This window comes from Aulostomus chinensis, chromosome 24 (assembly GCF_037954235.1).
Source record: "Aulostomus chinensis isolate RoL2024-O1b breed Wild chromosome 24, RoL_Achi_v1.0, whole genome shotgun sequence".
NCBI lineage: Eukaryota > Metazoa > Chordata > Actinopteri > Syngnathiformes > Aulostomidae > Aulostomus > Aulostomus chinensis.
Window position 1 is genome coordinate 6,204,317 of NC_141343.1, and position 13,365 is coordinate 6,217,681.

The window sequence follows — 13,365 nt, forward strand, 5'->3', positions numbered from 1 at the left end:
TCTTCTCTCAGCACGATCTTCATCTGATTTAAATGCAGTATTCCTCCACATCCTGTCCGAATTCTTTGTACAAAAATTCAGTCGGTGACATTTTGTTGAGGACGTTCAGAGCGAGAGGAGAAAATAACTGGGAGACTCTCCCTCAGTGAGAGATAATTAGGATCTGTTTAAAACTCTCAACATGTGTGGTTGTTGAACGACTCTCACGACCAGAACACTCGGACCAAGAGACATGAATCTTCCCACTTTGTAATACGTGACACCACATCAGTGCACACCAACACAGTGATGCACACAATCCAGACCTGTTCTTTTCAGTCCAGGAGTTTGACAGTTTTCTATTTTCCCAGATTAAAAAAAACAAAACACAAACATTGTTTTAATTTGATTTTTTTTATTTGTAATTCAATGAACACAAAACATTTCATCAAGATCATCAATTTTCAGTGAAAAAAAAAAAACAATTGGAAAAAAACATTTAGACACATTAAAACAGGTTACAAGAAAGAAAATTCAGAACAAAAAACAAAAGTTAACAGGAAAAAGAAGGCACATGAAAACAAAGGCTGCAATAACAAAAAAAGCAGACATTTTTAATTCTTATGTATATATTTGACACACACACACCTGCAGACAAGAGTCAGGACCCCCTTGACGACCCCAAAGGGCAGGGAAGCAACCCTTTCATCCACTGGGGTGAACCCCAATGTACAGGCAGAGTCTGGGGGCTATCAGAAAGCCCACCCCGACCCTCTCACCCTGAGCAAAGGAGAGTCCAACGCCTCTCAAGGACTTGGGTTCAGGAGCCGGAGCACTGTGTGGAGGTGAGGCCGACTATGTCTAGCCAAGAACGCTCCACCTCCTCCACCACCTCCAGCTCCTTACCCACCAGAGAGGTGACATTCCAGGTCCCAAAAGCCAGCTTCCATCACCAGGGATCAGACCACCAAGGCCCCCACCTTGGTCTGCTGCCCGATCCACACTGCACCAGACCCTTCTGGGTCCTCCTGCAGGTGGTGGGCCCATGGGGGGACTAGACCATGTATGCAGCTCAGGTTGGGCACAGCCCCACCCCACGGGCAAGGGCATGGCCACCAGGAGCTCGCCCATGGGCCACTACCCCAGGGCGGGGCCCTGGTAACCCTCAGGGCCAGGTACTCAGTCTCTTGGCCCTCTTCCTGTGGGTCTTATGAACCATTCTTTGTCAGGCCCTTCACCAAGAACCAGTCTGCCTTGGGAGACCCTTCCAGGGGCAAAATGCCCCCGACAGCACAGCTCCTAGGGTCATGAGGGCACTCAAACTCCTCCACCACGGTAAGGTGACGGTTCCAGGAGGAGTAGATATAAATCTATACATATAGATATATATCTATATGTATAGATATCCATATAGATAGAGAACTGTATCTGTATCTATATAGATAGACAAAAAATACACACATTAAAATCTACAATCACAATTTAAAATAAATAAAAGTCTAAAGAAAAAACATTGTTAAAACAGAGGTGAACATCACAATTTTCAAATAAAAGAAACAAAACCCAAAGATAAAAAAAGCATGAAAAACAGGATACAATTAATGAAATAAAAACAAATAAAATCGATAAAAGCTCCCACCAACCATCTCCCTCCACCGCTCTGAGATTTATTCTGATTTCTCTCAGGTGTCCAGTGTCGTCTCTCTCTATTCATCAGGTAGATATCTTTGTACCCGTAGATCATCATCAGGTACACACACATCTCCATCATGTTCCTCAGGTATTTAGCTGGTGATCAGGTATTTGTCTAGAAAGATAATCAGCAGGTGAAGATCTAGAAAGAGACATTCAACAAGTTTACATCTGGATGTCGATATTTTTGGGACATTGGTCAACATGGTTTTTGTCCAAGTCAGCAGATATCCCATGATGCTTTTGACTGAGTGTCTCTGCCTGGAGGATTTGGCGTCACCTTTGAGACTTTAAATAAAGCTTTTAGATCCGTACCTGATGGTGGTCCACATTTCTATATAGATATTTCCCTGATGAACACATCAAAGTGTGGATGGATTTAAACTGATTCAGACTGATGAAAACCTATGGGACGGTTATTTAGCCCAAGAGTCTCTAAACAGACACAAACCTAACGCATGTCTGCAAATATCGACATGTGGAACATGAACATCGAAGCACATGTGGATTTATACCAGGTGAAGGGCCGAGGTTGGAAGAAAACCTGAGAGCAGCCAGACAGACAGTGGACGGGAGCTTTTTTCGAGGTATCAAAGTTATTTTCTCTCAAACAAACTCCCTTTCAAAAAAAAAAACCACAAAAAACACAAAAAAACCACAAAAACCATCTGGATCCATTAAAGCTGAGAATAAAGTTACAATTTTTGATTTAAAAAAAAAAGGACAAAAACCATTTAAAACACAATCAATTAGAATTTTTTTTTTTAAATTCATAAAGCATTTAAAAAGATGAAAAGAGGCTCCAGTCGTTCTCATGGTTCACCTCAGTGGTTCAGCCTCTCAGGCTAAACTGTCCTCGGCTCCTTCCAGCAGCCTGTGCAGCCCCTGGGGCCCCGGTGAGGACTTGGGGGGCCATCATCTTCAACTTATCCCAGCCAGGTGAAGAAGAGATGCACGGATTCCAAGGCTCGCTGCTCTGCACCGTCACTTCCCCGCCACTTGAGGAAGACCTCGGTGTAAATGACATCTTCTTCAAAGAGGACGTCAAAGACCGTCAGGAGCAGCACTGCGGGGACGCAACAACACGGCAGCTTTTATCATGGACTGATTTAGGGGCTTTGGAGCCAAAGCACAAGACTCATCCCACCCTCCAGGGAGGTCAGGAGGTCAACGCTCACTTTTGGGGTGATGCATCTCTGCCATCAGCTGCTGGAGGGCCAAGAGGGCCTGAAGTTGTTTGGGTCCATCGGTCAGAAACCTCTTGAGAAGCCTGACTCTCTTAGTCAGCCGTCCTGCATCCAGACAGTTGCTGTGCTCGCCTGAAATGAGCAGATAAACCGGTGGAAAACTTCTATGAGAATTCAATTCCATGTCAGCAGGGTCACGACCCAGAACCGAATATGAGGACAGTCAAAAAACCAAACAAAACAGATGAGTCCCACGCACCGACGACGGCAGACCTGCACACAGTCGTCATCAAAGCTCTGAGGAACTCCACAGAAGCGGTCTGGCTTTCATCCAGGTTGGCCTGAAAGAGAGAAGAGGACAATCCAGGTTCACCATGACTGACCAACAGACCGATGTGGTCCCGTCACCCCACAACCAGAAAACACACACCTGCACCCAGTCCCAGATCTGCTTGTTGCTGGCCTCGTCCCTCAGCAGCCTGTCCAGATGCTGCCTCATCTCTCTGGTGGTGAGGCTCTGAAAGACCATTAAAAATCAGTTTCAAAACGCTCTTCGGCAACTCGCCGATCCAACAAACCAAGTCACCAACAGAAGTAATCGGAGCATGAACCCCAGACAGCCTGCTGACCTGCTTCCTGACACACTTGGTCAGGTCCCTGGATGAAGCAGCAGGGGACAGGTGGCCACGTCCACGCTTGACTGGAGGGAAAGAAAGACAATAAGGGGTTGAAGTTCAGTTCCCATCATGTGAGATAGAGGCTTTAGCTGAAAGTTCCTACCTGTGACGTCGGCGCTACGACGCCCGTCCCTCCAGTTGGACTCTCGGCGGGAGGGTCGCCAGCGGCCCCACGTGTCCCCTCGGCTCCTTGCCCCAGCAGCAGGCTAGCAAAACAACATGCGATTTCAAGTTCAGTCACCAAGACTTCAGCCAGGACGGGCGGTGAAAATGACTGGGACTTTACCGTTGGGATGCTGCGGGCGGCGTCCTCTCTCTTTTGGGGCTCCTGCCTCTCATCACGAGGTGGGCTGCGCCACCGATCTCCATTTTTGGAAGGGTGCCCCATGGCTCCTCCACGTCTGCCTCCACCCTGCTGCTGCTGGATCTTGGAGCAGTCCCTCAAGGTCTCTCTCTCTGGACCAGTTCTCTTCAGCCCCTGGACCTCTTGAGGGGGAGTCAAGTTCACCTGCAGCACAGAGGAGGAGCAGGTTATGAACCATGTCATATCTGTCCCAGCAGCCATGTTTGTTTTTCCTTTACAATTCTACAATTTCATTTAGCAGACACGTTTGTCCAAAGCGACGTACAACACAAGCAAGAATTCAGACTTAATTAAGGAGAACTCCATAGGAAGCGCAAAAGTGCTTCAGTTGTGATTTGGTCACAGGTACTGCCATCTAGTGGCAGAAGAAGTGTCGCCCCCTCACAGTTGGTGCTACATAATCACTAAGTGCTGGGTCTTGGACCCTCTGACTGATTCTACCCCACAGGACAAAGAGGAGAAGAGTCAGGTTCAGTGCCTTGGTGCTCTCTGAACAATTGAGTCTTCAATTGTCTCTTAAAAGTAGAAAGGGACTCAGCAGAACACACAGAGTTCTGTAGTTCGTTCCACCATTGGGGAACAACAGAAGAGTCTGGCTAGAGATTTGGAGCAGCGCTGGGCTGGAAGCACCAGGCGTCTTTGGCATGCAGAGCGTAGTGGGCGAGAAGGAGAGTAGACTTGGATCAGGGATTCCAGGTAGGCTGGAGCCGTTCTTGTGATTGTTTTGTGAGCCAAGAGAAGTGCCTTGAATTTGATCCTGGCTGCCACTGGAAGCCAGTGAAGAGAAACCAGCAGCGGGGTGACATGTGCCCTTTTGGGCTGGTTGAAGACCAGACGTGCTGCTGCATTCTGGATCATCTGCAGAGGCTTGAATGAGCCTGCAGGGAGGCCTGCCAGAAGAGAGTTGCAGTGGTCAATGCATTAGATGACAAGAGCCTGAACCAGAATCTGTGTGGTCTGTTGGGTCAGGAAGGGTCTGATCTTCCTGATGTTGTAGAGGGCATAACGGCAAGACCGAGAAACTGAGGCCACATGAACCTTAAAGGTCAGCTGGTCATCAATCATGACACCCAGGTTTCTGGCTGAGTTTGTGGGTGCAAGTAGGCTCGAGTCAAGTTGGACAGTGACCTGAGGCTGAACAGATGGACAAGCTGGAAAGACCACAAGTTCAGTCTTAGAGAGATTCAGTTGAAGGTGGCGTTCCTCCATCCATGTGGAGATATCAGCCAGACACGCTGATAAACGATCTGAGACCGTTGTGTCATCAGGTGGAAAAGAGAGGAAGAGCTGAGTGTCGTCAGCATAACAGTGGTAGGAGAAGGAGAAGCCATGGGAGCGGATCACTGAACCAAGTGAGGTGGTGTACAGAGAGAGTGAGGTGGTGTACAGAGAGTACCTTTAACTTGTCACCCGTTAATAATTACTGCTAAACGGGTCAGCATCAACCTTTCTAGGGTGCACAACACCTCACTTGAATTATTAGAACAAACAAGAGCTGATCTACTGAGAGACGATCCCTTGATAATGATTCTTCTGGTTGTTTGGAGCTTCAGGAAACTAAGCCTTCATCATCAATCTCAACTTTTACCACCCAATTAAATTAACAGGATTCTCAAGACCCACAGCATCAATGCAGATGTTCACTTTCCTCAATGTTCTGCTGCTAATCTTCACAATTTACTCTCCAGGTCAAAGGACAGGAAAAACAAAAAGCAAAGAGATTCAAACATTCAGTGGTGTATTTTGTTATAAGCTATTTAACAGGTGGCGTTTATTCCAGAGTTAGCTTAGCGCAGGTTAGCATAATTGTTCACATAGGTTAGATTAGCGCAGGTTAACATAATTGTTCACATAGGTTAGCTTAGCGCAGGTTAACATAATTGTTCACATAGGTTAGATTAGGGCAAGTTAACATAATTGTTCACATAGGTTAGATTAGGGCAGGTTAACATAATTGTTCACATAGGTTAGCTTAGCGCAGGTTAACATAATTGTTCACATAGGTTAGATTAGGGCAGGTTAACATAATTGTTCACATAGGTTAGATTAGCGCAGGTTAACGTAATTGTTCACATAGGTTAGATTAGCGCAGGTTAACGTAATTGTTCACATAGGTTAGATTAGCGCAGGTTAACATAATTGTTCACATAGGTTAGATTAGCGCAGGTTAACATAATTGTTCACATAGGTTAGATTAGCGCAGGTTAACGTAATTGTTCACATAGGTTAGATTAGCGCAGGTTAACATAATTGTTCACATAGGTTAGATTAGCGCAGGTTAACGTAATTGTTCACATAGGTTAGATTAGCGCAGGTTAACATAATTGTTCACATAGGTTAGATTAGCGCAGGTTAACATAATTGTTCACATAGGTTAGATTAGCGCAGGTTAACGTAATTGTTCACATAGGTTAGATTAGCGCAGGTTAGCATAATTGTTCACATAGGTTAGATTAGCGCAGGTTAACATAATTGTTCACATCGGTTAGATTAGCGCAGGTTAACGTAATTGTTCACATAGGTTAGATTAGCGCAGGTTAACATAATTGTTCACATAGGTTAGATTAGCGCAGGTTAACATAATTGTTCACATAGGTTAGATTAGCGCAGGTTAACGTAATTGTTCACATAGGTTAGATTAGCGCAGGTTAACATAATTGTTCACATAGGTTAGATTAGCGCAGGTTAACATAATTGTTCACATAGGTTAGATTAGCGCAGGTTAACGTAATTGTTCACATAGGTTAGATTAGCGCAGGTTAACATAATTGTTCACATAGGTTAGATTAGGGCAGGTTAACATAATTGTTCACATAGGTTAGATTTGCGCAGGTTAGCATAATTGTTCACATAGGTTAGATTAGCGCAGGTTAACATAATTGTTCACATCGGTTAGATTAGCGCAGGTTAACACAATTGTTCACATAGGTTAGATTAGCGCAGGTTAGCATAATTGTTCACATAGGTTAGATTAGCGCAGGTTAGCATAATTGTTCACATCGGTTAGATTAGCGCAGGTTAACATAATTGTTCACATAGGTTAGATTAGCGCAGGTTAACATAATTGTTCACATCGGTTAGATTAGCGCAGGTTAACACAATTGTTCACATAGGTTAGATTAGCGCAGGTTAACATAATTGTTCACATAGGTTAGATTAGCGCAGGTTAGCATAATTGTTCACATCGGTTAGATTAGCGCAGGTTAACATAATTGTTCACATAGGTTAGATTAGCGCAGGTTAACATAATTGTTCACATCGGTTAGATTAGCGCAGGTTAACACAATTGTTCACATAGGTTAGATTAGCGCAGGTTAACACAATTGTTCACATAGGTTAGATTAGCGCAGGTTAACACAATTGTTCACATAGGTTAGATTAGCGCAGGTTAACATAATTGTTCACATCGGTTAGATTAGCGCAGGTTAACACAATTGTTCACATAGGTTAGATTAGCGCAGGTTAACACAATTGTTCACATAGGTTAGATTAGCGCAGGTTAACATAATTGTTCACATCGGTTAGATTAGCGCAGGTTAACGTAATTGTTCACATAGGTTAGATTAGCGCAGGTTATCATAACTTCAACTGACTAATAATCGTATATTTCCCCCCGAAACAATGCAGCGTTTTCCTCCACCTTCATTTCATTGACAATTCTTGAACTAGAACTTGCTAGCAGTGCCATGGCTAAAGGTTGTTCGAATTGTTGCGTTCACCTTCAAAGGTACAAGCGCCTACATTTGCGGTCGACTCACCTGGACGCACTCTCCCGCCTTGTATCGGAACAGGGACACATTCTGGTTGGTCTTCAGACGGAAATCAGTGCAGGAAAAAGCCATTAATGGTCCAAAATTCAGTGCAAAACGGTGCCGAGTACAGAGTTTGGTTGTCACTGCCGCCAGCAACGGCCGACTGAGGAATGCTGCGTCACTTCCAGGTCTTATACTCTCGATTTCGAACGCAGACGCATCAAAGGAACGATGAGAATTTAAACATTTGAATGATACCCGCGGAGTGGGCGGGGCTTAACATAAAGAGGCTCAGATTCTGAACAGCACCATCTGCTGGACGACTTTTAAAAGTGCAACTGAAAACTCTGGACTCAACTCAATGTGTGGGAGATTTGAGGGCGTCCGCAAGTCAAATGTTTACTTTTATATCCTCGTTTTATTGTTTGATTATACTGATTCTACACACTGAATTTAATAGAAATGAATACAAATACATTTGAATAGACCGCACAGCACGACAGTCCTGTCCTTTTGATACCATCATCAGAGACCGGCTCATTCAGGGTTGATGTGGGTTTTCCACACCTTCAGGAACATTTTTTAATCACCAAACATTCACTGAAACGTCTGTTTATACGAGAGAATAAACCTAGAAACCTGTCTCTTGCTGCCCTCTACTGGCGAGATACCCCAGGAGAAGAAAACATCAGAAATATTTGATCAGATTTTGTTTGCTTTGACATGATTGAGATTTATTGAACATCAGTCAAAATTACTGGTTTCAACCGGATCGCTATTCAAAATCCACCTTTTTCTTCTCCTTCTGATGGCACTGATTTTTTCCCCCAATTTATTTCGATCTTGACACGAAATTTAGAGCCAAAAGAAAACTTGTCTGACTTAAAATAAAATCCTCTTTTGAGTCCAGAACCTGTAGCGTTGCGCCTCTGTCTGGCTGGTGAAACTTTGATTACTTTTTTGAAAACAAAGAACTTGAAGAGAACAATGACAGCAAGGACCCAAACTCACAATATCATCCTAAAAGGATCAAATAGTGGATCTTTTCACTGGAACCTCAGAGTTCACCAGATTGACACAGACACTTGAAAACAAGTTCAGATTCATCAAGTATTCCAGCACCAGTGTTTCATGTTTCTCTATGGTTGTCTGATGTTTGGCCTCTGACTCACTCTGAGAAAACATGCTGTCCACCTCTGATGCAGCTGAACAGAGGCGCTATGACACTGTTCCATGGTCATCATGGAGGGACTCAGTTCAAGAGTTAGACAACCACTGGCCTGAAGGATAGAGAAGTGAACTTGTGACCAAAGGGTTGTTGGTTCAATCCTCAGGACTGGTAGGAGGAAGCAGCCACCCTCATTCAGACCACCGAGGCGCCCCTGAGCAAGGCTCTCAGAGGCAGTACGGAGCAGCTTGTGTTCAATGACTGTGAATGTGATCAGAGTGCTGCTGCAAATGTGAGTCACTCTCAGTGAGTTTCCTCTGACTACATAAAGGTTAAAAACAACAACATTGGAGTTTCATCATTGCCAGAATAATAGAGGAATGTTTGTGTGCATGTCAACAACCAAAGTCAACTTGTCCTGGATCACAGTCACATGACTGTTAGTGTCAATCATGTTACCTGAGCAGGTGATTTCCTGGAGCGAGAAGAGTTCCATGACCTCACACACTCCTTCAGTGTTGATGTAGACTGAACACAATCAGAGTTGATGAACCACATGAGTCGTTCTGAGGACTCGTCTCTCTCCTGTGTTGAGACAGCAGAACCACAGTCCAGCCATCTACATATCACAGCTGTTTCCTTCAGGGTCCAGGACCAGCCTGTCTCTGCTGCTCTCCACTCTCCCAGGTGTTTCACCTCCAGTCTACCAGCACAGTGGTTTGCTCCTCCCACCAACTTGACATCATCAGGGTCTGAACAGAGACAAGAGGATCATTAACACATGAATATGGAACAGGACTGAGGAGGACCTGATTCACCCAGATTCAAACCAGGGCTGCTGCAGCCACAACACAGAGGACTGACCACTATAGGATCAGGGCCTCCTCAACAGCAGCTTGAGCTTCTGTGTCTTTGTCTCATGGAGACATCAAAGACAATTTGTGTCCACAAAGAAATGCATTGAGAAATCAAGGTGAGATCAAAGAAAGAATTCTAAGATCAAACACAAACTCAAGATTCAAAGATTCAAGATTCAAAGTGTTTGTTGTCATGTGTACAGTATAGAAACATGTTTCCCTGCAAAATGAAATTCTTACTTTGCTGCCCACAGAATTCCTAACATCAGGAATATAAAAATAAATTTAAATTTACAATAAACAGTGACAGTAGAGAAGTGAGGAAACAGTGCAATTAAACAGTGCTGTGCAAAATATTTGAGTATTGCAAAAACAAGAATTGTTGATGCAGGCAGAGGTCAAGTAGGGTCCTGAGGTAGTTTTGTTAGGAGTTCAGGAGTCTGATTGCAGAGGGAAAGAGTTCTTTAGTCCTGTGGTTCTACATTTCACAATGAATCAGGTGAAAGGCGGGGGGATCAGGCAGTGTGTGTGTGTGTGTGTGTGTGTGTGTGGACTTTGCTCTTTTCCCAGATGTCTCCTGTTTTTTCCTGGGTGGGCTGACATGTTTAGCATCAGTACAGGTCTCAGTGATCCAGCACTCACCTCTGGTTAGAGTGACTTAACTCTCATTCTCCTGCAGGATCATAGAAATTAACCAATTAATCAGCTAGCAGATGTGATGATGAATGGACAAAAACATTCAGCAGAGGGGACCTATGACCTTTGACCTTGGTGACACAACGTTGATGCAAGCATCTGAAGCCAGCGTTTCTATTCCCAGTTTGCTGACTGGTCCTCAGTAGCAGGACGTCTCTTTTCATTTAGTTTCTTTCTGTTTCTGTCTGTTGCTCCACTATTTCAGAGTCAAATGAAGAGATTTCTGATGTTGCTGTTTGTGTCCTGCAGATGTGGAACAGCTGCTGGTGATTAAAGAAGAGGTTCCCCCTGAGTTGCAGGACCAAGAGCCCCCACACATTAAAGAGGAGTCAGAGGAGCTCTGGACCAGTGAGGAGGGAGGGCAGCTTCAAGGGCAGGAGGAGGCTGATATCACCACGTTCCCCTTCACTCTGGTCCCTGTGAAGAGTGAAGAGGAAGAAGAGAAACCTCAGTTCCCACAGCTTCACCAGAGTCAAACTGAGGAGAACTTGAAAGCAGAGTCTCTGACCAGCATCCCAATTCATCATCTGAAAACAGAAGCTGTTGAAGAAGAGAGTGGAGGGCCAGAACCAGAACCAGAACCTGAACCAGCCAGCAACGTTGATCCAGATACATGACTGATGACCAGATGTCAGCCTCTTCTGAACCTGATAATGAAGTCAGTGAGGATGATTGGGTCAGACCTGATAACACGGCCACCTCTGAGCACAAGGAACACTTCTGCTCAAGGAGGAATCTGCTTCAGAAATTCAGCCCAGGACAGGAAGCAGCTCATTGCAGCTCAAAAGAGCAAAAAGTACAGACTGAAAGAGAATCAGAAATCATTAGGAATGTGACCTTTGGTCCTTCTGAATCTCAGAGAGAAGTCAGTGAGGAGGGGCATCCCTTTAGGTGCTCAATCTGCAGTAAAGGTTTTTGTTACAGAAATAGTTTTGCTATACACACAAGAACACACACTGGAGAGAAACCATTCCCCTGCTCAGTTTGTGGCACAAGATTTTCAGAAAAGTGATGTCTGAACAGACGCATGAGAAGGCATACAGGGGAGAAACCATTATCATTTCATTTCGATGCTGTAAAACCAAATCCCTGCAATCATTCAAAATGATAAAAATACAATAAAATATACAAGAACACACTTTAGGTTAGTTTTATGCTAGAATTCTCCTTCTATGAGCTTTAAAAATGAGAAGAAGGATTTTACTTTTTGGATGATATTTTTTTTTAAGTAAAGAAATTATATGTCTTTTGCACAGGCTGCCAAGGCACCAAGCTGCCTTGGTAATCAAAAACAACCAAGAAGTCTGTGTGGAGAAGAACGGCTCTCTGACATTCTCCTGTCTGCCCTAGAAACATCCAGAGAAGTCCCAGTGAGGTCATCAGAGTCTTTAAAGACACAGCACTGAGGAGGAGGCTGCTTTAGAGAGTGGTAACGCTGCACTCTTCACGTCTTTGTCTTATTTATTTACTCCATAGGAACGCCTTCATCTTCACTCTCTTCAGATGGAGCTGGATCAACCGCGTTGGTTTAATATGAAATGAAATATGTTGAATTAGCCGTGTAAAACTTTTCACGTGTTCAAAAAGAAGCGTCCGTTATTCTTGATGTGGATTTCAATCATCACCCATCAAACAGTTCAAACTGAAGTTAAACACATTTGATCATTTCTACACTTCAAGTGGTTCAATTGCAGTCTGACAGGAATTTGCACAGAAATGTTCTTGGAGTTGTTCTCCATTTTAAAGGAGGAGAATTTTTAAAAAAATCAACACACAAAAACTGTTCAAATCACACAAAAACTCTGCTGCAAATGTTACCAGATGGAATTTACAACAAAACTGGGCAACATTTTACTCAGTTTGAGCAGAAACTTACGTCCAACATCCAGTCTGGTTCCTCCACCGCACGTCCACCACAGTGACACAAACTCTTTGAGGCGCCGTACAAAAACCTCTGACTGCAGAGAGACACGACTCTGACTGTGAAACACACACCCACTTGAATCAGAAGCCAGTAGTAAAACGTCTGAGCTCAACTGAATCCTGACAACACAGCAGCAGGTCAACAAGTCTGGGCTTCATGTTCTGTACATTCATGAATCAATATGTTAGACATGAACATGAAGAGAAGTCATCGAAGCTACGGAGCCCCAGAGCGGCCAAGGAGAGATTTGAACGTGTTCCCTCAATTCATCAATTCAAGGCCATGAGATAGAAGCTGTTCCCACTGATACTGAACTTGGAACAAGATACATTTATGACCAAAAATTAATGAGGTTAATTGACGAACAAATACAAAAATTTTAAGAAATCACAAGGCTGCAAATGAATCACACTGTGGGGGCAACATCTGGCCTCTCCAGGGCTCCGTACTCATAACATGAAAGTCAAAGCACCTAAAAATGAGCTCCGACACATCCTGATCAATACTCTAGTGATTGATGGATGTATGGATGGATGCAGCAGCATCAGAGCGTCCACGTCTCTGCTGGAGTCCCTCTGAACATTTCCATAGAGAGACACTTTGCATCAGCAGCACCATGCTCCAGTGCTCCGGGACACTTTATAGTCCTGAGAGTTGAACCCTGGACGACTGACAGCTGTCCGTCACCACAACAGAAGCCACAGAAATCTCCTCATCAGAAACATGGTGTTGACCTCCACACTCGTCTGGACGCTCCTCTGCTGCTGCTTGACAGGTAAAGTCCATAGGGTCCAACTGCTGTCCTCTATCAACATGCGTCCCTCTGAGGTGAAGCTGCTTGATGGTTGTGTGTCTCCCCAGGGTCCAGAGGTCAGATCACCGTGACTCAGCCTGCAGCAGTGAGCTCTGCTCCAGGAGCCTCCGTCTCCATCACATGTGTAATTAGTCCTGCTGTTTTAAACGGGGATAGTGTAGAATGGTACCAGCAGAGAGAAGGAGAACCTCCTAAACTTCTCATTTACTGGGCTACCAGGAGAGCATCAGGGCTTCCAGATCGTTTTTCAAGCAG

General features: G+C 44.4%; 1 protein-coding gene across 1 annotated transcript; it reads right to left on the reverse strand.

Annotated features, from left to right (window-relative positions):
• LOC147238501 (eukaryotic translation initiation factor 4 gamma 3-like) lies at nt 1-7,796 on the reverse strand. Its single transcript, XM_086197238.1, has 8 exons — nt 7,658-7,796; nt 3,822-4,043; nt 3,639-3,741; nt 3,488-3,558; nt 3,289-3,375; nt 3,118-3,199; nt 2,850-2,990; nt 1-2,737 (listed from the first exon to the last, which is right to left on the reverse strand). Exons 1-8 carry the CDS (start codon nt 7,739-7,741, stop codon nt 2,598-2,600), a joined length of 930 nt encoding a protein of 309 aa, XP_086053364.1. The 5' UTR covers nt 7,742-7,796; the 3' UTR covers nt 1-2,597.
• Nucleotides 7,797-13,365: the final 5,569 nt, after the last annotated feature.

What these genes read in the sequence shown, in the direction of transcription:
- LOC147238501 (XM_086197238.1), bottom strand. Translation starts at nt 7,741, where the DNA reads ATGGCTTTTTCCTGCACTGATTTCCGTCTGAAGACCAACCAGAATGTG. An exon ending in CCGCCCGCAGCATCCCAACG is followed by an intron (nt 3,742 to 3,821) that starts GTAAAGTCCCAG and finishes TTGTTTTGCTAG; the next exon opens with CCTGCTGCTGGGGCAAGGAG. An exon ending in AGAGATGCATCACCCCAAAA is followed by an intron (nt 2,738 to 2,849) that starts GTGAGCGTTGAC and finishes GCGTCCCCGCAG; the next exon opens with TGCTGCTCCTGACGGTCTTT.